Consider the following 23,296-nt stretch of genomic DNA (forward strand, 5'->3'; position numbering starts at 1 on the left):
CTTCTGACAAGCAAGATCAATGGGGAAGCCGGATTCACTTAACAACCATGTTACTAATTTAACAACTGCAGGGATTCACTTAACAAACAGCAATAGCATTTAGACTTATACACCACTTTACAGCCCTCTCAAGTGGTTTACAGAGTCAGCATATTGCCTCCCCCCCAACAATCTGGGTCCTCATTTTACCGACCTCGGAAGGATGGAAGGCTGAGTCAATCTTGAGCCTGGTGAGATTCGAACTGCCAAATTGCAGGCAGCCGGCAGTCAGCAGAAGTAATGTGATAGGAAAAGTCGTAAAATGGGGCAAAACTCAGTTAACAAATGTCTCATTTAGCAACAGAAATTTTGAGCTCAATTGTGGTTGTAAGTCGAGGACTACCTGATACCAGAGTTATGACAACATTACGAAAACATTCAGGATTCAAAGTGCTTCAGATCAGATGGAGAAACAATGCTTTGGAGGGCTCATGGGTAGACATGCCACACCTGTTGACACCTCCTTCAAGGAAACCCTATCCTATCTTGGTTCACATGGTAGCCATTCACTCCCATGAAAATGCATGTTTGAGTAAGGAGGCACTAACAGCATTGTGCCCAGGCCTGTCTCAAATATGAGTGCTTCTTTACCATGAACCCTTGACCTTTTCTGATTCAGATTCAAATACATCTCATACCTAACAACCAAATGCAATAAAGCCTAAAGCTTTTTTTCTATTCACCTGTCTCAGGCGTTCAAGACTCAAAATATTCTCCACTTGTAATACCCCACGTATATATTTTTCAATGTATGTTTCACCATCAGAGGTACCCTCATTTTCATTTCTGGCTGCCATCAGAGCTAGTGTCTCTCGGTCTTCAATTTCTTCTGTGGCCTAAAAAGTAAATTTTAGGTTTAATGCATGATTCCAACCTTACATAGTTCAGTCTGCAACAAGGTTCATTTCAGAATGACTTAATATGGAAAAAAAAAACAATTAGGTATTCCATTTTCTTGATCGGAGCACAACTGTACTTACCTTTGGTATGTTGGATACTATTTCATAGGTCACACCACAAGCATACCATATGTTTTTAAGAGATATTCTTCGTTTGAGACTTTGTGTAAAACTCTAAGGAAAAAGTTAAACCACAATTGAGCAAAAACTAGTGATCAAAGATATATTGATTATTTCTTCTCAAATCTACTTCAGGCACAGCACATTTATGAACCTTTAGAAAGAGTAAGTAATAGAACATAAAACAGTTAAATGTGAACTTTTCAAGGATGAATGAGATTTAACTATAATGTTAAAATGTATGATGGGAAATGGCATAGGGCTGTGATGCCACGCATGCCACAGGTGGCATGTGGAGCCATATTTGCCGGCACAGCAACCCATGGCAGCCCTTAGCTCTGGTGCACATGCCTTCCGTTTAGGCCGTTTTCATCCTCCCCGGGCTTCAGGAAAGCCTCCGGAGCCTAGAGAGGGAGTAAAACAGGCCCAACAACCCACCCAGAAGTTTGGGAATGAACTTCCGTTGGCCCGTTGGGCCCGTTTTTCACCCTCCCCAAGCTCCAGAGGCTTTCCTGAAGTCTGAGGAAGGCGAAAAACAGCCCAACAGGCCAACTGGAAGTTCATTCCCAAATTTCTGTTTGGGCCTGTTTTTCGCCCTCCCCAGGCTTTGGGAGCTTTCCTGAAGCCTGGCGTGGGCAAAAATGGCTTCCCCAACCCGCTGGAAAGCCTCCAAAGCCCAGGGAGGGCGAAAATTCCCCCCCACACGCGGGGGTTGCTTGAGCGGTGGGGGGGGATCACTTGCGCATGCTCAGGTGTGTGAGCACACGCACACAGTTTTGGCACACCTTTAGAAAAAGGTTAGCCATCACTAACATAGGGTATATAAAATATCACTTACCTGCCTATTATAAATATTAACAGCAATCCTTTTACGTAACACTAATTCCATTGCAGCAGGATGGCTGAGTTGGACTGTAATTTTCAGAATCAAATATATTCTCTCGTTTTGAGGTGTTACTCTGTTTAGGTGAATTGAATCATGTACAGAAGAGTCCCAGGCTGCAGTGGCTGAAATCTAAAGGGATAGTTTGGTTGAAGGTGAAATAGAAAATGCAATTCACTCCTATGTGGATCTTAAGGGTAAAGATACCTTTTCTTGAAGAAAATCATTTATCATAGATAATGAAGTGTACATTGAGACATCTAACAGACAACTAAAGCAATACCCCATTACCTGTTAAAGTTGAGAGGGGGCTGGTGCTAGAATTCATAATTATGCTTCTAACTGCCATTCTAAGACCACTCCCACCAACACTGACAGGGCAATATATATTTGTATATAAAATGAGAGCTAATCCCCCCCCTTCTAAAACTGATGTTAGTAATGAAAACTCTGCAAGAAAACAACAAAGCTCAAGAGAGCACCAAGAACCCCACACAGTTCAACCCTAAACTACAAATATTCTCTTCTTTTGTTGACCTAAATGCTTTCACATTTATCATATCCTCATTGAAAAGTCTAGGCCAAGTGGGAGGAGCAACTTAGTTTTAGGATATCCTTCTGCAGTGTAAGGAAGATCTTTTACGTATTTTTACATTAAGAAAAATATGCTATCGTATGTCTTATTTAACATAATGTAATACAACGTCATTTGGATTACAGTGAAGCTCTAACTAATGCTGCTTTCGTAAATCTGGTGTCCTCTTATTAGAACTGCCACTCCCAGAATTCCCAACTATTGGCCATAATATCTGTATTTTGAAAAGTTATATAGTCTGAACATATCTAGCTAACAGAAGATTAATGAAGTTTAGTCTACATCTTATTTTCCATGGCAGTCAGTCAGATGTTGAGAGAACTGAGTGAAGTCATTATAACTAATAATTTAATATCCATCCATTCATTCATTCCTTTCTTCATCAAAAGGGCTACAATAATAAGATTTTAAAAAACTACAGAGTTTTTTTAGGATACTCTTTAAACTTCGATATGTTAAATTTTATTCTTAAGGAATAGTTGTTCAACAAATAAAATGCAAGAAAATAATGAGTATTAAAGAGTTTTGAGTGAAATAATATTATTTGTATAACAGACCACTAGTAATAGAACCAGAATAACCATAAATCTATTTACCTCATCCTTATTGTGCTTTATTATCGGCAAATAAAAAAACTGACTTCCATGCTCCTTTGGTAGTATTGAATTCACTCCTGATGCATGTGGACCTATTAGCTGTTCGTTGGCACTAAGATCATCAGCTACCCACAAAGAAAAGGAAGTTACAATTAAGGCAGAACTAATTTTAAATTCTACCCAGCATCATGTGGGTAGAACTATAAAAACACACAAAAACCGTAAAATAAATCCTAAATACAAATTGCACTGCTGAGAAATAGATTTCTGCTTGATTGGCAATCAATATCAACAGCTGGATTCTTGAATGAGGACAATTGCTGATAGGGAGGTATTCAAGTTATTTTAAGTGCAATCTAAATGTATCACAATACTTGATAAAACTTGATTCAAATGTCTATAATAATCCTTCCATGTTTCATCTAAACATCCATATTCCAACTAAATATAGCAGAATAGATTTCTTCAACAACAGCCAGTTCCTTGCTTAATTTATCACCCACCTTTATGAAGAAGCTGAAAACCTACATGCAATTTTTGAACAGATTTGTATTTTTTAAATTATTATGTTCCATAAGCTACTTTTTTATTTATGAGTTACCATAGTTTATTTCACTGCACTGCCTCAACAGAAAGACATCTAGATGGCCAATATTTTTTATTAAGATTCCTAAGTATATCTTTCCATATTGGAAAGGGATTTCATTGCCCAAGACTGGACTATTCTCAACAAATGCTGTACTTGCCAAGTCACTTCAGGTCCAAGGTCCAGTTGAAAACTTACTATTTTCTATGCAGCACTAAACTATATCATGAATTCAGCTCAGTATCATGAATACCAAAATGGAACTTACCATTTAGATCAAGGAAAAGTACAGGGACATGTGTTTCCATTCCAGGAGGAGGGACCCTAATAAGAAAGAAACATATCAATCAATAGATTGAATCATAATTTGCATTGATATTTTAATGGTAAATTATAGGTCTCCTGGGTTATGAAAGAGGCAATGCTTCACACTCTCCTCCAAAGGGCATTTTTAGACCCAATGCTTTTTGGTAACTATTGTCCAATCTCCAAGTTTCCCTACTTGGACAAGGTTGTCAGTCTGCAGATGTAATCCTCCATAGGTTGGGGACAGGAGGGACTGGGCCGATAATAAAGACACACTATCTCCTGACCTTAGAACAGTAAAGCATCTCCAACTTCATGAAAGTAGGTACTCACTAAAACTTTCTCTTGGAATAAATGTACTGAATAGTTTAAAACCATGACACTATCTTGATGCAGGCTACATAAAAATTGTGGGTTAAAGCCAACATATTGAAAGGCACTTAGAAACATGGGGGATATCAATTCAGAGCGTGGAGCACTGATTTAATGTTTTTAACGACTAGTCCCGGCTAATGGGCAGCCTAATAAAAGGTTTCACAATAACTCTGGAATTTCAGATGAGATTTGATCAGCTCATCAGATAGATGTCAGCTATGTTCTCACTTAGGAATTATACAGATGCCCCACCATTGACTTAGGTAATAAGCCATTAATGCCTCAAACCTGACCATTCCATTCCTAATTCTTTTCCCCCCACTGTGCCGAGGTGGCGCAGTGGTTAAATGCAGCACTGCAGGCTACTTCAGCTGACTGCAGTTCTGCAGTTTGGCTGTTCAAATCTCACCGGCTCAGGGTTGACTCAGCCTTCCATCCTTCCGAGGTGGGTAAAATGAGGACCTGGACTGTTGTTGGGGGCAATATGCTGACTCTGTAAACCGCTTAGAGAGGGCTGAAAGCCCTATGAAGCGGTATATGTCTAACTGCTATTGCTATTGCTATTCTTCCTCTAAATTCTTTCTAACAGCCTTAAATTCTAATCATTTTGAAAATCATGATCCTTAGATCTTTATAGGACTATTTAGAAAATGTAGTAACACTTCCTTTAACTATTAACAAAGAGTACATTATGCAGAACCTGCTGTCATCTTGAATTACTGGATGAAAGACAATCAAATCATCTGGATGAGCCTATTACTGTTTGTCTCAAAATAAATTAAGGTCTCACCCAAAAGATGCTTGCTCCTTCTATTTTATCATATAACAAGTTCGTAAAATAGGTTGGACAGAGAGTGTGTGATTAGCCAAAGCCATTCATGACTGAAATTCCCAAATCCTAGTCCAACATCTTATACCACACCGGCCCGAATGACAAAGTAGAATAAATCTAAATTTATAACTACTGTACTAAACTGGTGAATGAGTAACTAATTAACTATTTTAAATTAATTAATTAAATATATATATTTTATTTCCCCCAAATTTCTATTGCAATCAGACTTGTAAAAACTATTCTAAAGATAAGCACTAAAAAACATCACCAGACCTAAGTGCACTTCTAGAAAACGGGAGAAAAAAGAGATCAAATGATTTATTTTTTTATTATATGATGATATATTACCCTATTGCAATTGGGTTGCTTCTGTTTGTCTTTGCATTGTTTTATGCTGCTAACTTTTCTCAGCTTGATGTGATATAAAATTTAACATTAAAAATAATCCCACATGCATTGTAACACAGCAACCTCCTATCCCCGCATTTCGATACTCATGTTAACTTATTTTACACTGAATGCGCAATGTGAGACAGTGACTCTCTCCACCTACCAGTTTGCAGGAGCACCTGGAATACCACTGTTTGGTGCTGGGACCAGCACAGCATTTCTCTCCTCTGTAAATCCCACCCATTGTTCTACAAGCCTGGCTTCTCTTTCTATGTCATCGTCTGTTTTCTCTATAATGCAAAGCAACACACAGAGGCAAGAGACAGCATATTAGAGGCAATTTTAAAAAAAGATAACAATATGTTTAATATGGTGGAGTGAGATATGGCAGATTATTTTTAAATTAATCCTGGACAAAACTCAGCTCTAACCTAACTCATGAAAAGGTGCAGAGAATAGCAAAAAAAAAAAAAAGATGATTAGGGGGCTGGAGACTAAAACATGAAGAACAGTTGCAGGAATTGTTGGTTGCCCTAGAATAATCTAATGAAAAGGAAGGATTAAGGATGACATGGTATCAGTTCTAATATTTGAGGGGCTGCCACAAAGAAAAGGGGTAAAGCTACATTCCAAAGCACCAAGAACACAAACAAGAAACAATGGATGGAAATTAACCAAGGACAGAAGCAACCTAGAACTAAGGAGAAATTTCCTGACAGTGAGAACAATCCACCAGTGGAATGGCTTGCCTTCAGAGGTTGTGAGTGCTCCATCACTGAAGGCTTTTAAGAAGAGACTGGACATTCATTTGTCTGAACTGGTATAGGGTTTCCTGTTTGAGCAGGAGGCTAGACTAGAAGATATCCAAGGTCCCTTCTAACTCTGATGAAGATGATGATGATAATGATTGTCACTGAAATAGCTATCCTGTTTCAGATTATAATCAACTAAACAACATCATGGTTGCCATATTAAAAGTTCTTTTTGAACTATATGATTTTGAAATATTAAAATAAATATTTGTAGGAGGCCATGACAGCACTATGCACCATCTGCAAACAATTATAAAGGGTTATAAAGGAAGCTAAGTCACAAGACTCACAAACCTTCTTTATTGTTGATTTTTTTAATTTGCTCATCTAAATATTCTTTGCGTTTGATTAGCGCTTCTGACCACTTCTCCCTTACACAGTTCAAATCTTCCTCCTAGTAGAAAAAAGCATAAATTTGAAATGAAAATATACATATTTAGTTTTCTGCAGCTTCAGGTTTGATTGGAGAAGATTATTTAATCATTTTTTTATTGATACAGGAAAGAATAAATACTTCAGTTACAACAGTCACAATAAATTGCCCCAAAAGGTAAGCTCACCCAAATTGCAAATAGCAGAGAGAAAGAAAAGCTGGAAAATGCACCAGATTTTTCATAAAAATATTTCTCTATTTCAAATTTATTTTTGTAAATCTTTTGGTTTCAATCTAAGCAGGAAAGTAATACAGCAGTCAACAAATTATTTAATAGCATTAAGAAGTGTTGATTAAATCAATATAACAACCCTTAAAACTGCATCAATTTTCATATTTGGCTCTTACCAATGCAACTAAACCATCCCCATGCAAAACCAAAAACCATGCAGTCATTCATGCTTTTTGACATTACTGGAATGTTTCATCTGTTCCTTAGCATATATTATCAAGAAGCAGCTTGAAGCACATTAGTAGCTAATTTGGGCTCAGACTACTTGTGAGAGCAGCTTGGTTGTGTATTTAAATTTGGATCTATGCAAATCAAACAGGAGTAAAAGTATATAACTTTTACTTTCCCACATTCTGACTCTGAAGCCACCTTCCCTTCAATCTATTTTAGAATCAGGAAGGTATCTAATCACAGAGGATTGACTAGGGAAAGGTCTGCAGAAATTTATTAATACCTTGCACTGGAGGAAGGAAATGGGGTTCCAATCTCATTCCCTATAAACCCCTTAAATTAGATCCAGATTTGTACATGATAAGAGTTAAATCTGAGTCTCAGCAAAAAGATTTACAAGTAGTTAAGCTAAGTTTCAAATAATAAGTAACTGTACAATCTATTAAACTATTTTAGGAGGATATGTTGAAACTAATACTTGGGCTAATTCTGCTGCTTCCTAAAAGTTAAAAGCCTCTCTTAGATTTGCGTTAAAATGTATTATTTAATTCTGAAGTCTCTTATAGGTGTTTTTTTTAAAGCATTCATTGATATCTTAAAAAGTTAATATATGATTAAAAATTGGATTTGTACAGCATTAAAATCAGAATAAAACTTAAAATAAATTCTGGATGATTACTATGTTTGAAAATCTAATAGGATTTTGTATGAGATTAAAAATGTAGATATCCATACATTTAAAAAGCTTTCAACTTTGTGCAAGAATTATTCTATTAAGCAATTCACTAAATCTGAATGGTGTTGGAAATTGTTGAGAATATTGTTGAGTTGTGGTTAGGTTATATAGGCAGCTTTCATAAGAAAACTAGTGCTGCTTGCCTGAACTCCATCAATGTACAAAAACCTCTCATGTTTTTTTATCTATAAAAGAAGCACCTATTCAATCTATTGCATTTATTTTATATGCTGTTTTATTGTTGTTCTAATTATTTTGCAAGTCATTAAGAGAATTTTTAACAAAAAGTTTAGCTAAAAGCATTTTTCCATAAACAAATACAAGTGTATGGTATATTGATAGTTATAGATGTCAGGTGAAACAATATAGTTTATGGTCAAATTTAATCTAAATAATTAAAAAGGTCTTTAAAGTCAGAGAGTACTTCAAAAGCTAGTACTGTTTGTGCTAATATTCTAGAAATGCTTTCATGACAATTAGCATTAGCTGTGCCCCATGCCATGTGATTTAATAGCAACAGCAGCAATACCTGATAACTATCCATATCACCATCATCATCATCTCCTTTCTGATGGAAAAAAACAAGCTTTATAAACACATAAAACATGCATTATTGGTAACACACCTCAACAAATGCAAGATACATGCAACACAGATTTTTTTTGGGGGGGACCCCCACCAAATTAATCTTAGTAGTTGACTAACACGCAAGGAAGCAATCATGTATGTCTCCTCTCCGAAGTTCTGTTATCAGCTAGAGAGGCCTTCAGGAAAGCCTTGCCAGCTGTAGAAAAAAATGGGCCGAGGTGTGCGAGGTCTGGCTGCAACTATCCTAAAGTAAGTAGTAGGGCAGCTTCACCTCCCCACCCCCACCCTAGCTTAATTTTTACCTGTGCACCCTGCGGTGGGCGGGGTCTTAATTAGGGCTTATTTTGGGGGTAGGGCTTATATTAGGTGCACGTGTAAAAATCAAGTTAGGACTTACTTTCTGAGTAGGTTGTATTTTCAGGGAAACACGGTAGTTTAGTACCAACCATACTTCAAAGTATGTACATAGTAGAGAGCTATAGCTCATTCTAAATAAAAAATGAAAGTGTTCTAACTTTTTACCATTCACATCTGAAAAAGAAGCTAACACCTATGTGCCTACGGTATTCTGTAAGTAGAGCTAGATGTACTCATAGTGTTAACATAATTTGTTTAAGAACGTCTAAGTCATTGTTTGCATCAGGATAACCTGTTTTTTCCCCCCAAGTTTTTGGAGGTAAACTTTCAAAAGCCCCAGCCACTCTGTTCTATGGTCAGAAACTCTGGGAATTTTAGTTCAAAATAGCTACAAATCACCAAGTTATTTAAAGGGGGAACAAGAGAGAAAATAAGAATATCAAGAGCCCATGACTTTGCCTTGGCTGGCACATATATTTCTTCCATACTGCCCAGGGCTTGTCTATTTATCATTCCATATCTCCCAATAAAGAACTACTGATCTTATAATGATCCGAAAGTCACAAGTGAGTCAGAAGGACTCACAGTACTCATTCTGATATTGATGCAATCTTCCATTTATAAGTTACGATGTATAAACTTCAAGAAAGCATGTCAAATACACATGTTGACAGCTGTGTTACATGCCACCACTGAAAGACTAAATTTGCACCGTGCTTTAATATTTCAATATTTAAAAAGGCCTACCTGGTAACTGTCTAAGCCCCGTTGCAATTTGGTTGATCTGGCAGTCACACAGCCAATGGACATAGACAGAATAGCTTCAACCATAAGGGGCAATGTTCCTGAATGTTGCACTGGCTTAACTACCACATGGACTCTACGAGAATGACCCTGCACCATTAAAAAAAGGAAGAGGGGAAGAAATATTTTAAAATATACTAACACACTAACATTATTTTTTTAGAAGAGAAAATCCCATCCACTATACCTGTCTAAGTTGTAAAATTCCTCCTGTGTTTACATCTTTTGCCTGATGAAGCTCCACAGCTGCATAGTCACCAATTTCATTTAGTTCTTGAATTGAAACCCACATTTCTATTCGACGTGTTACTTCATTCCACCTAAAAACGTGTAAAAGAAATCAATAAATAAACTTTTCAAGAGCCTCAAGACAACTAATTCCTGATAAAGGTTCAAGGATAATAAAATACCTGTCTCTCAAGGTTCTAGATTTTGCACGAAGAGAATCTATTTCCCATATGGAGGTCCCATTTCCAGCACATCTGTGACCCCAGACCTCAATAGCAAGAGCTCCATCCGCAATGAACTCCAGAAATTCCTCTGTTACATTCACTACATAATCCTAAAAAAATGGGAACATTGACCACAGCAAACATAATGTATGCTCTGTATGGTAAAGAAGAAATAAATCAAATTCCTAGACTCAAACTGGATTGCAAATGTAGAGAAAATGCAGTTAAAGCTGTATGGATAATTCCATGAATCAATTCATCTGCACCAACATGTTGTACAATGCAGATTCCAAGATATAGTTAACAAATTTCTATTTTATAACAATAAAATGTTTTTAAAAATAATAAAAAAAGTTTTTATAGCGGCGGATACAATATATTTTGTATTGAAAACCTGTACCTCAGAATGACAAAGCTGAACTTGAAATGATTGCTCTCTATTACCCCTTTCCCATAAACTTTAATTTACAAATTACCAGATTACTTATATTATCTTTTAAATTATACAATTATAAGATTAATTACACCATAATGTGTGATTTCTTTCAGCTTTTCACTAGTTCAACAAAACCAATGAAAAACATAAAAATATCTTTTTCATTGGTTCTGTTGGTTTTAGCTAGAAGTGTTTGTGCATGTGTTTGTGCCTTTGAGTCAGGGTTGACTTTGGCCATACTGTATTAATTAATCCCTGCATTTATCTTCTCAAAAAAATTGGAAGTGGTTTTCCCACTGCCTTCTTCCTAGGGTTGAGAGGGAGACTGCGGTCCAAGGACCCTCAATTGGTTTCATACTGAGGCAGGAAGAGAATGTCCTCCTGTTTTATAGCAGGCGGTCTTTAACCTCTATACCAAATTAGTTCCCTTCACTAATTATTTTATATTAATTGCATATGTTTAAAACTAACTGAAAATTGAGAAAAGCTTTTTTGAACAGTAGATGTAAGTCGAATCAATACATTGGATTCATGTTTATCCTCTGATACCAACTGTTCAAAAAAAAAAAAAACGGCTTCTCACTCCTCTTAAAACTTCCTTTATTCATTGGTTTTCTCAAAAGTTTAAATGATCCTACAGTTAATCCTTGCCCATGACCGTTTGTTCAGCAACCATTCAAAGTTACTGCATGATGGCACTCAAGAGTTACAGCTTTCCAGCACCCTTGTGGTCATGAGATTGCGATCTGGGTGTTTGGCAACCTGTTTCCACTGACAACAAATCACAGCACCCCATAATAATCACTTGCAAATCACTTGCAATGTCCTTTACTGATCAAGTCAAGTCATCAAGTCAATTGGAAAGCCATTAGGGAAGGTTAGAAATCTCTGGGATAAATCTTCCCCATCTGGGCATCCACCCCCACCTCTCTGTGCTTGTGCTGCACTCATTCACCCCTGCACACCCTCCCTTACCTGCACCTTCCTTGCCTCACCTAACAACCATGGGACTCAGTTAATGATGTCAACCAGGACTGAAGAGATTGCTGTTGCTAAGCAACATGGTCATGCTTTACAACCTCATTGCTTAATGATGTAAATTCCAGTCAAAAATACTGTTGTAAGTCAAGACCTATCTGTAGGAATTCCTACTAGAAGCAGGATACACAACGTCTCTCTTTGATATATGTAATAGCTTATAGTTTCTGGTGGTTTAATAAAATCGACAATTGATAACGTTTCTAGATGGGAAATGTAGGGAATTTCTAGATGGGAAATCTAGGGAAAAACATAGAATTAATTATAATACAGGCAGTCCCAAAAATGTATTAATAACTTTAAATAGGCAGAAAAATGAGCTATTCTCTGAAATAATTTCTTTTTTCATAGACTACTCTTAAAACTAGCGAAGAGAAGCCTCCATCTTAAAAACAAAAGTACATATGTTGCAAAAGCAATGCTCATTGTGGGTATTTGTTTTTGAGACACTATTCTTCATTTGACGTAGACAATAAAATGAACGGGGCTTGCAAATAGATACTAAATAATTTGCATTCTTCGTGTTTTTCATATGAATAAATATTGAGGATTTTGCATTTACAAAAATGGACTAACTCAAATCCCTTTACCCCACAGTATATATGCAATATACAAGTCGAAAACATAACCATGATGGTCTAAAGAGAAATAAATAATTACCCTACAATGAGAGAAAGTCACCGTAAATTGGACATCTTTGCCCAGAGGTGAAGGCACATCTGGATCGACAACTGGTGCTGCAACAGTTGGTTCACACTGATCCCAGAAGGTATATTGACAAAAGACAAAGTTTGAAAGATTCAGTGGTAGTCCCGTTGCTTCTTTGATTTTTACCTAGACAATTATGAAACATAAATTTAATAAACCAAAATATTTACATTTCTAAACAAGTATTTAGTTATAAAAATGCAGAAATATGCACAGTACTAGTGTTTTGATTCCAAAGGTTCTTCTGGTACTTCCAAAGGCACTTTTGGCATATTAGGATTCAGACATGGCCCTTCTCTGCAAATTATTAAAATGTTTATTTATTTTCCTGGAACTATGCAGCTGCCCTCCCAAGCTGTCATCTACAGCTGCTTTGAATGAGCTGCAGAAAATTGCTATGTCTGTGCTCCAAAACACTTTTTGACACAGAATCCAGATTGTTGCATGAACCTGAGATAGAAAGACAGAGAAGGCAGGGGATGTGTGGGAAAGGGTCAACTGATTACATATCAATTAAAAATGATCCCTAAAGCAAATGGACTCTCAAATTGGGGTTTGGGGTGTTTTTGTTTTTGTTTTTATTCAGAGAACAGCAGCTTTTTCTAAAACTGATCGTGAAAGTGTTGGTTGAAATATGAATACATCTCCAAGAGAAAGAAATCAAAACTCTTATAAGAACAGGATTGGGAATTATTTCCAATCAAGGAGCTGAACTTGAGTTAACCCGAGAGGAAGTCACTAGAGGCTGCATACCAGGAGAAGGTAAGGCAACCATGAATATTCTCCCTGTTAACACATGTATATTCACTCATAGACACATATTTCCAGCCCTACTTCTCTATTCGCTCAGACAAAGCAGCTGAGGGAAATTTTTCCTTGCTCAGTTGTGAGATGAGTTTCCTTTTTCAGTTCAGGGCCAAAGAAACTGACTTATTTTTCAACCCTTTCTAAATGGTGACAGAGAGAAAATAATTTTGTTGCCCATCCTACCCATTTGATTACAAAGCAGACAGAGCTTTTCTTCTATTTCAGTGCTATGGTCAGGGGCAGGGCCTAAGGAATGATGTGTGTTGGGCATGAATCTCTCCCCCACCCAAAGTTTCATTTTTGTCTCTTGTCTTCAGCACAGAATGCAACCGGTCAGTACAGAATACAATCTGAAAACCTCTTATTAACAATTTCCATGTAACTGGCAATTAGCAGAACATAACTCGGATATAGATTTAACCCTAGAAAATGTAGCTGGAAAACCAGTACTTTCCAGAGCATATATGCGGAAGGAGCCACCCGTCTTTGGGAAGCAAGCATTCCAAGAGAAAAGAAAGGCTTGTTTCCAAGGTTCCGCTCCACCTATTTCCTGTAGGGTTGGAATCCTTTCTGTTGTCATTTCTGTGTTGCTGTACATTATAAGTAATCACCAACATCTTAAATTGAAGTTGCTTCTTCAAGATTGGCCTATCTTGGAATCAGACCAGGATCAACAGTCACTTGATCTTGTTGGAATTAAACCCCTATTTGTTTCTTCCTATCTAGTCTCACACAAACCCTAATTACTCCATCAAGACTTTTCACACTATCAGCTGCTAAGCTTAGGTGAAGATATACACAAGCACATAAATGTTCTACAGCTCTGAACTGCCTGACTACGTTTCCCAGTGGCTTCATGTATCACATAGGTTTTAATATTGTCAGTCAACTGAAGCTCTAAATATATTGACAACAAAAACAATTTCCTATTGCAGTATTCTAAGCTGTGTGATTACCAAATTGTATTTTTTTTAAAACATCTATCCCTAAAAAAACATCTGAACATAGATGATGCAGCCCTTACCCTGCATGTGAATTTTTTTGGTCTGTGAATAATTTCTCCATTATTATCCATGATTTCTAAGCTTCCACTTTCACTAGAGTTTTCAGAAGAATCGTCTCCTTCCATAACACGTTCTGGGACAGCACCAGTGACACGCATCACTTCAACATGCAGACGGCCTACCACCTGTATTACAAAAACAGTATCTTGTTAAAGAGGTCCCTAACATCTAATATCAAAAATGCAGATGAGATACACACACACACACACAATTTATATATCATACAACTCTATCTTCAGCAACTAAAAAAAGAAAAAAAATACATATCTAATATGTTCAAGTTTGACACACTAGTCTTCTTAAACAACATTGATAAACTAATACTACAAAGATTTCTATGTATGGAAATGACCTTGGAAGAGGAGGAAGTCCCATATATTCTCACAGTATATCATTGTATACCCAATTTCAGTGTATTTAAACCTAATGTTAATTTACACATTCTAAAATAAATAATTATTTTAAAATTTTTGTATAGATACTGTTCTTTCACTGATATGGCCTTTAAATTAAACACACTAGAACTCTGTGTGCAGAAACTATTTGTCAGCATATGAAATTTAGTTGTTCTCCATATGTCCCACAGACGTCCTGTTGATTTGTGGATATCAACGGATGATTTTTCTTTCCATCAGGCTTTTTCACTCCGCAGATCAACAATGTAGTGTGTCTGGCATTTTTTCCTTTAAGCCACATCCTTTGCCTTTTCCAACCCTTTGCTAATAGAGACTGCAAACAGCACCACCACCACCAAATAAACAAAGAGAAAAACAGGAATACAGCAGATGGCAATTCCAACTGTGCTATACATAACATGAGCCATTATTTGCAATTCATGCATTCAGTCAAAGCAGTCATTCACAGGACGTATATGGCTGCCTATCTCATATAATGGTTCCGTGTGGCTCATAACCATCAATAAAACAAAGGCACAGACCAGAAGTACCCTTTTCCCTAGACACCAGACCAAACAACCCTCCCCTCAAAAACCTCATCCTAGCTCAATGCTTGGGGGAAGAGCCAAGTCTTCAAGGCGCCCCAGAAAGCTGAAAGGGCAGGAATGTACATGTATAACAAAAATACTCCTTTCACAAACGAAGTGCAATATTTATTATGGATTAAGCCTCACCTCTCCTTGTTGACTAATTATTGGTAACGCATACTGAAGCTTAACATCACAGAAAAGGCACTCCAAAAAGACATTCGCTACGCCAATTAAATTGTGATTTTCTTGGGCTTCATAGAAAGGGTCGCCTCTTTTTCCCGTGAGTCTTTTCATCTATTTTTTTTTTAAAGGAAGATATGAATTTCAAAGGCATGAAGGGTTTACCAGAATGATTCAACATGGAAATGATAAGCTATATTTTGAAATATTTATCATTTATTGTAAACAATTACATTATTTTCATTTTATCGTTATTCATTGTAATAATTATATTATGTATCACAGCAGAAATATACATATTATTTGCACCAAAATTTATATCAGTTAAAAAAATTTTTTAAGGACCAACAGTTTATTTATCTTTAAAACAGAAATAATATAAAGACTTCAAACCATCTCTATTCTCTCCCAAATACAGAACACAATGTAGTAATTAGGATCATTTTAACTGTCAGCATAGAAATGTAAATGTAATAATAAAACATAATAATAATGCTTATTTCTTATTGTTAGGCAGGCAATTTATCTTATAATGCCCAACAAAAAACAGTGATATTTCAGAGTACTAACCAGGTGATATAGGTAGCATACTGAACCAGACCAGTGATGGTGAACCCTTTGGCCACAATGTGTCAAAAATTTTGAAAATCTCTAATTTGAGTCCATTGGGGTGTCACCCACCCTCTCCCAAAAGGAGGAACAATTATCTCCCCCTCATGCGCTATTTGGGCCACCCTGAACAGCGACACTGAGGAGCAAGTACAGAAGCTGGGCCTGAAGTCAAAGGCCCGGGCCTTGACTTCAGCTCTAGTGACACCACTCCCACTCAAAAAGGCACCTCATGCAATTCCACAAGGTATATGAGTTTTGTGGAACGATATGATTGTTCCCCAGGATCAGCTGCATGCTGTCCTAGCAGTCTCCAGGATCTGCTGCATGCCCTTTTGCAGGAAGTGTTCTCTTTATGGTGACTGACACTTGGCCCTATCTGAAGATGCCCAGGTTGCAGATGGCCTTTGCCCTTGAAGAAACTTCAGAGGATGCTCTTCTGCTGCCTCGGCAACTTCTGAAAACCACCTGAAAGGAGGCTCCATTCTTGTGGAACTTCCAGAGTTACACAAGACCGTATTTCACTCTCATGTAGCCACTACAGCTTCCGAAAATCATGAGAATGTTGTGTGCTTTTGAAATCAGTTGTTTTCAGGTATCACATCACTCAAAACATAGTGGTGCAAGTCACCTTTGATAAGCATGTCATAGGTTTGCCATCACTGGTTTAGAATAAACTAACATAAAAATGAATGAGGTAAATGGGAGTCTACAGGGGGCTTTGTGCAAGCATACTTTTATAAATCACATATTAGAAAAATAGTTAAATACCTCCTGAAATTTCTCTTTCCATTCTTGATATAATTCTCTCATATCAATTAATTTGTTTTCTAGCTTTTCAATGGTCCACACCTGAGTGCTTTTTCCTTTTCTTTTTACCTGAATAGCTGGTTCACTGACAATTGCTCCTCTCTGAATAAACACAAACATTTTATTTACAGTATTTATTCAAAGTGCGTACTTCCAATATCTGCCAAGGTATTCTGGTGTTGTAAAATCATGAATCAACACTGAAAACATCCTCAATAAGAAAATAATACATTATTATGTTGATTAATGTTGATCAAATTGTTTATATTTAATAATGTAACATTACCATAATAGCAAAACATTTAATAACAATGTAACATTAATACTTAAAATTAATTTATTAAAACATGAAAGTTCAGTGGCAAAAGCATTTTAAAAATATGTATATCTCTCAGATGCTCAACATACATTTCTTTCTCTTTTTATATTTGAAGGAATATATTTGAGAATCTTTCAAAATTAATCACATGGAACTACTGCAATTAAGTGTAGTTTTAAGATTTCATGCATGAATACAAATCGCCCTTACTGAATGTATTGCAATCAACAAAGAATCCTTTATTTTGGCATAATCTTTCATGGTTACATCCACTTCACTGAATACATCACAGTCAGCTATTTGTTAGGGGAACTGAACATGCGGGCAAAGTACCACAGAGTTTTCTAACAGTCTGTTTTGTATGACCATACCAGAATGTATCTGCATGTGAAAAGTGGCATGGAAAAGGAAAGCTTTTATCTCATTTTATGTTAAGATTCTATGTTCTGAGTATTCCAGACATATTCATTAATGGATGTGGTCTGTGCTCTCACTGTATATACAAGTCTTATCAAATGTGAACTAATAAAACATAATGATCACCAACAAGTTCTTAGTTTAATTTTGTGCAATTGTGATTACCCATGGATACTTCAGTACTTCAGTGCAGTACATGTATTAATCTCTATTTATATTGATATGTACAGGTTACAGAGACAAAAATGAAAGAAGCTGCTTATTCTGGGTGTATAACTGTTCTCATTCTATCCACTTCCTGCACAAAATCAGCCTCTAAATTTTATCTTGAATGCTAAATGATTGTGGACTTTTGGACATGTTATATAAAACTATTTTATATAAGTAGTAAATTTTCTTACTTTTCTGTTGGCATTCAAGTTAGCAGCAGGGATCTGAAGTGTGACTTGATAATCTGTTAGCTTGCTCATTTCTTCAGCTAAAAAGTTCGCTTCCCTTACTAATGCATTGGCTTTAACTATTTGTTCTCTTAGTTTTGCCAAGCTTTGTCGAAATAATTCATCTCTACAAGGGAAACAAGACATAAATATATCAAAAAATGTAATTTAGAAACCCAGTTTCTAAACATTATTTAAAATACTATTGAGGAGACTAGTACATTATTTTTAATAAATTCTCCATGAAAAAGCATGAATTTAATCACCAGATGTAGAGTTCTGATGAAAATTAGAATAATCATGCATCCGGAAAGCAATAGCAATAGCAGTAGACTTATATACCGCTTCATAGGGCTTTCAGCCCTCTCTAAGCGGTTTACAGAGAGTCAGCATATTGCCCCCAACAATCTGGGTCCTCATTTTACCCACCTCGGAAGGATGGAAGGCTGAGTCAACCCTGAGCCGGTGAGATTTGAACCACTGAACTGCTGATCTAACAGTAGCCTGCAGTGCTGCATTTAACCACTGCGCCACCTTGGCATAATAGTACTAACATTAATATATGCAGCATTAATAATTAAAATTCAAATTGCATAAAGTACTGTGTTTTTCGGAGTATAAGACACACCGGAGTATAAGACGCACCAAGATTTTGAAGAGGCGAAATAAAATAAAAATTTTGTATCCCACAGACCTCCCAAAAACGGCCTATTTTTTTCCAAAAAAGGGCATGAATAGCCTTTAGGAGGCTTGTAGAGTGCTCCTGGGGGGTGGGGGCCCAATGCAAGCAAAAAATGGCCCTTTTTTGTGTGAAAACGGGTCCGTTTTTTGTGAAAACGGGTCCGCTTTTGTCCAAAAAAAGGGCATGTGTAGCCTTAAGGAGGCTTATAGAATGCTCCTGCGGGCTGGGGGGGGGGGCAAAATTGATCAAATAATGGCCCATTTTTCACTCATTTCTGCCCTCCCCAGCCCACAGAAGCACTCTATAAGCCTCCTAAAGCCATGCATGGTCATTTTGGTGAAGGGGGCGAGGTTTTGGTAGGCAAAAATGCTGTATTCAGTGTATAAGACACACCCAGATTTTCAGTCTCTTTTTTGAGGGGAAAGGGTGCATCTTATACTCTGAAAAATATGGTAATATATTTTTACAGATGTTTTAAGAGACAGTATTTACAACTAAATTTTCCTGAAAGCTGGAATTTAGATTATTTGATTTATGGGACCAAACTTAAACCACGCAATATTGTCTACAGACTCTATATTTTATTATTTTACAAATAACACATGAACAAAGGTTTAGGGCAAACTAGAGCCTCCTGATAAAATCAAGAGCATTTTCTATTTTTAAACAAATATTTAATCTGTTTTTATTCAATGATTTCAAACAAGAAAAGTCTCTCTAAATTATACCACAAACCAGAATAAAATATTTTAAACGTTAGTATGTAATGGCCACATGGTACAGTCGGCTAATTCCAAAAATGTTTTAAAAAGGCAACTGGTCTTTTTCTTGGGAGATGTTTCACTTCTCATCCAAGAAGCTTCTTCAGTTTCAAGAAACATCAAAAAAGTTTAGTTGCCTTTTTTTTAAAGCACTTTTGGGACAACCATGACCTGAATTATTGAGAACCTCCAAAGACATACAATAGGCCTAACTCTGCACCATTCAAAGGTATGATGACTCTGAACAAGAGCACTTATAATCATTCCTCACAGTTGCAGCCATCACAACATTCTGCCGTCACAGGATTGTGATTCAGGCACTTGGCAGCCAGCCCTCAATTATCATGTGATCATGTGATCATTGCCATTTGTGATCTTCCAGCTTTCAATAAGCAAAGTCAATGGGGAAGCTGGCAGAAGGTCACAAATGGTGACTACATGACTACAGGATGCTGAAATTCTTCGAGATTTGCCTAATGATAGCAAGGGAACTGCTGCAACTGTTTTGGTAAATCAATGCGATCAGGTGACATCACATTTTATGACCATGTCGCTGAGCGACAGGATGGCTAATCCCAATTACCATTATTAAACAAGGGCTGTTAGAATGAATCAAGGCAGGTACAGCCTCTTAGTAAACTGGATTACACAATATTTAAAGAGATCATGCAAAAAAAAAAATCCCCCAGTTCAATGCACAGAAGGCCTCACAGACACAGCATACGAAAAAATTAATTGCCACAGATTTGAGCAACAAATTAAGTAGATAAGCTTTCATATCACTATTGATTCAAAATGATTTCAAGACTATTTTTGGTCCTCCAGCGCAATCTCTCGGTTACTTAAAAAACAATATTCTTACCTTTCTTCTGACCAGAAGTTTATCTTCTGCTGAACAGTCTGGTTACCATCTGAAAGGCTGCCATCACACTGCTGATAACGCCTCTCTGGAGAAAGCTGTTGCCTGAGCTGTTCCAGCTCCCGCTCATACATTATCCGCTGCTCTTCCAAAGCACTACGTTTTTCTTCCAAATATTGTTTCTCCAATACCTGGACCACATTTTGCAATGGATCTAGACAGAAATGAATCCACGCCATTTTAGAAATTACTTCCTGTGGGAATGCTTAATCTAATGTTATCACTTTCTGAAAATCCTCCTAGGCTACACCACCTTATGCACTCATCTGATTAAAATACTCATCCCTATATGCATTTTGCATATTTTGGCTCTGATATTACTTAACATGGAACATTTTCATACATTCTTATAGCTACAATGTTTTAAAGTGGAATAAAGGACATGACACTCCCCCTCCCCCAAAAAAGTAGTATATATTCTAGAAAAATGCACAAGACAGACTCAATTTCAAAGATTAAATCCCATAAATTTTCAGGAAATATAATTAGGTTCTATCTATCAGGGGAAAAAATAACCTTGGGAAAAAGTACTTCAAATTTTCTATTAGAACATCTACTTACAGAAAATCACTATAATCACAGATTGTCTCTTTTTTCTTATTTATCAAGACAAACCAAAAATCTGTCTATTCCTGTTTGGTTATCAGCATCCTTGAACACCATTTTCTCACCATTGCTGTTTAGCATTTTCATTATAACTTCCATTTGTGCAAATTCATAGTTATAGTCTGGTTCTGAAGAAGCTTCGCTGGCTGCATCTAAATCCAGTTCTGTTTCATGTTCTTTTTCTTTTTCAGAGTCTTTAAAGCAATCTCGACGCTTTCTCTTAGGAAGATTAATTCTATGTGAAAAATAAAAAGGTATAAAATTGCTAACATGATTTTTAAATAAACATATGAAGAAACTGGGGGCAGCAGGAACAGACATACTTGCTCCAAAGCACAGGAAGCAAAACATGTGATTATAGTCCTTGCTCATCCTATGAAATGTGAATACAAAAGTATACTACTAGCTGCCCATCAAGCCCTTGAAATGTCACTAAATGGTTGCTATGGAGGATCATTATGGAAGACAGTCTTACACTAGTAGCAGGAAGCCAGGTTGTATTATGGTAGAGATTCTTAGATCATGGAAAATTACTCCCCAAGGAGATACCCAAGGAGTAGCCTGGGGATAACGGAAAAATTTATAGTTTCTTGTGAGTCAAGGATCCAGTTTGGAACTGCTACTTCGGAGATACTTGTATAAAGCAAAAGCCCCTAGGTTTTTTTGTGGGGATAATGTTATTATTTAATCTCTGAAAGGGGATAATTGGGTCAAACATTCTAAAAACCACTGTGTTGAAGTGTCAGTCTTCCTACACCCAATGGATTAAAAGCTGATAACCAATCTAACTGAATTTAGATTAAATTAATTTCAAATTCTTTTCTATATAGTTGTCAGAGTTATAAAATAGCTTAAAAATATCAAGTGGGCTGAATAAAATCATAGAAATAGTTGCTGGAGCTTATATACTGTACCACTATCTCAAACTGAGAAAAACTAATTCTGAACTTTCAAATGTAGTAACTTTGGAATTAATGCTATTTGGAATTATCCTTTGCAAGCAAAGCAAAACCATTCACTTGTATATTATCTATATAAATAAGGTAAACTAAACAAAATATTGACCTTGACTTTTGGTGGTTTCATGGACAAGTCCACGTTATTTTTCTTCACAGGAAAAATACGTGCTTTGCTGCTATCTTCTTCAGGGATGCTTTTTGGACTTCAAAGTCTGGCCTTTGGTATTCTCAGGGGTCTCTCATCAGTGCAAAGTACAATCCCGTTCCCCTCATGCTTAACTTTATGACATCAGAAAAGGGTTGCCTAGGTATTGCTTTGCTGCCCAGTATTACAACTGAACTACTATGGAACATTAAAAACAAGTACCTAAAAAAGTGGTTGTTTCCCCATAAGATTCTATCTCCGTGCCACAGCTGAGTCACGGAACATATCAGTGTGCCATTCACGCATGATCTGAAAAATAAAACACGTTTATAAGACTAAAATCACTCTTCATATTCAAGTTCCCACACTCTAGTGTGGATAGTACTTCAACGAAGTCCAGTCTACCAGGGAATTATTCTAGTCTGTAAGATCAAGCAGGATGAGTAAGCACTAGATATTTGCTCCCTCTTTCTATGGGAGAAACAGAAAGCTTGGTTATGTCTCTTCCCTCTTTTGTCCTTTAGTGAAAGAGTGTATAATCACTGCCGTTTTGGCTGTGAATTTGCCCTCATTCCCCAACAATCTGGGAAGGGTTCCAAATGTCCCCTTAGACAGGCTATATTTAGTAAGTGCTGAATTGACCAGCCATTTCAAATCACTGCTGGGTCACTATGATATTAAACTAAATTGATGCAGCTCACTGCTTGATAGGCTAAATACAATTATGTGGCCATTAAATGTAATGGAATACAGAAGTTACAAATCTCTCACTTCCCTAGTGTCTTTGTAGGCTGCCTGCCCCAAGACTTCATCCAAGTGATTTGATTTGATGCTAGAATAGCTTACACTCAACCCAGAAAAGCTGCTTGTAGCATGTATGGTAGAAGCAAAGAGAAAAATAAAAAGCTGAAAATCAGAAAACTGCTTAGCTCATCTGGTGAGCCACACAAGGGGTGGAAATGAGTGGGTAAGGAGAACTTGCGTAAACTTTCTAGAAAATATCTTAACCAGGACACCCCTGAATTTCAATATCTCTGCTCTTCTGGAAAGTGTATAGAGAGCTCTTTCTAAGCCACCTCAAAGTGAAGGTTGCAATGGAGTGGAGATAGGGATTTCTGCACATGCTTGGGGGGCAGAATTGGTGTGTGGCTGTATAAATAAACAAGGGCAGTCCTGAAGAAAAAATGATTTGACTCTTGCACATA

At 36.8% G+C, this 23,296-nt stretch overlaps 1 protein-coding gene across 8 annotated transcripts in view; it reads right to left on the reverse strand.

Moving 5' to 3' along the window:
• KIF13A (kinesin family member 13A) overlaps positions 1–23,296 on the reverse strand; it is a 70,471-nt gene that overhangs the window by 15,863 nt on the left and 31,312 nt on the right. For 6 of the 8 annotated variants that reach the window (XR_004255873.1, XM_032222805.1, XM_032222804.1 and 3 more), the window contains exons 15-33: positions 22,314–22,400; positions 21,053–21,222; positions 20,325–20,535; positions 17,984–18,146; positions 16,808–16,948; positions 15,392–15,541; positions 14,223–14,387; positions 12,344–12,517; positions 10,168–10,319; positions 9,945–10,077; positions 9,701–9,847; positions 8,538–8,576; positions 6,731–6,830; positions 5,788–5,914; positions 3,987–4,042; positions 3,133–3,257; positions 1,897–2,073; positions 1,020–1,112; positions 723–875 (exon numbers count right to left, since the gene is read on the reverse strand). Coding sequence is in view for 7 of the 8 variants with exons in the window: in XM_032222805.1 (XP_032078696.1) it covers positions 723–875; positions 1,020–1,112; positions 1,897–2,073; positions 3,133–3,257; positions 3,987–4,042; positions 5,788–5,914; positions 6,731–6,830; positions 8,538–8,576; positions 9,701–9,847; positions 9,945–10,077; positions 10,168–10,319; positions 12,344–12,517; positions 14,223–14,387; positions 15,392–15,541; positions 16,808–16,948; positions 17,984–18,146; positions 20,325–20,535; positions 21,053–21,222; positions 22,314–22,400 (2,563 nt within the window). In the remaining variant the exon portion in view is untranslated. The remainder of the gene's footprint in view (positions 1–722; positions 876–1,019; positions 1,113–1,896; positions 2,074–3,132; positions 3,258–3,986; positions 4,043–5,787; positions 5,915–6,730; positions 6,831–8,537; positions 8,577–9,700; positions 9,848–9,944; positions 10,078–10,167; positions 10,320–12,343; positions 12,518–14,222; positions 14,388–15,391; positions 15,542–16,807; positions 16,949–17,983; positions 18,147–20,324; positions 20,536–21,052; positions 21,223–22,313; positions 22,401–23,296) is intronic. The other 2 variants (XM_032222806.1, XM_032222803.1) reach the window with 1 other exon arrangement.

Source organism: Thamnophis elegans, chromosome 8, assembly GCF_009769535.1.
Source record: "Thamnophis elegans isolate rThaEle1 chromosome 8, rThaEle1.pri, whole genome shotgun sequence".
NCBI lineage: Eukaryota > Metazoa > Chordata > Lepidosauria > Squamata > Colubridae > Thamnophis > Thamnophis elegans.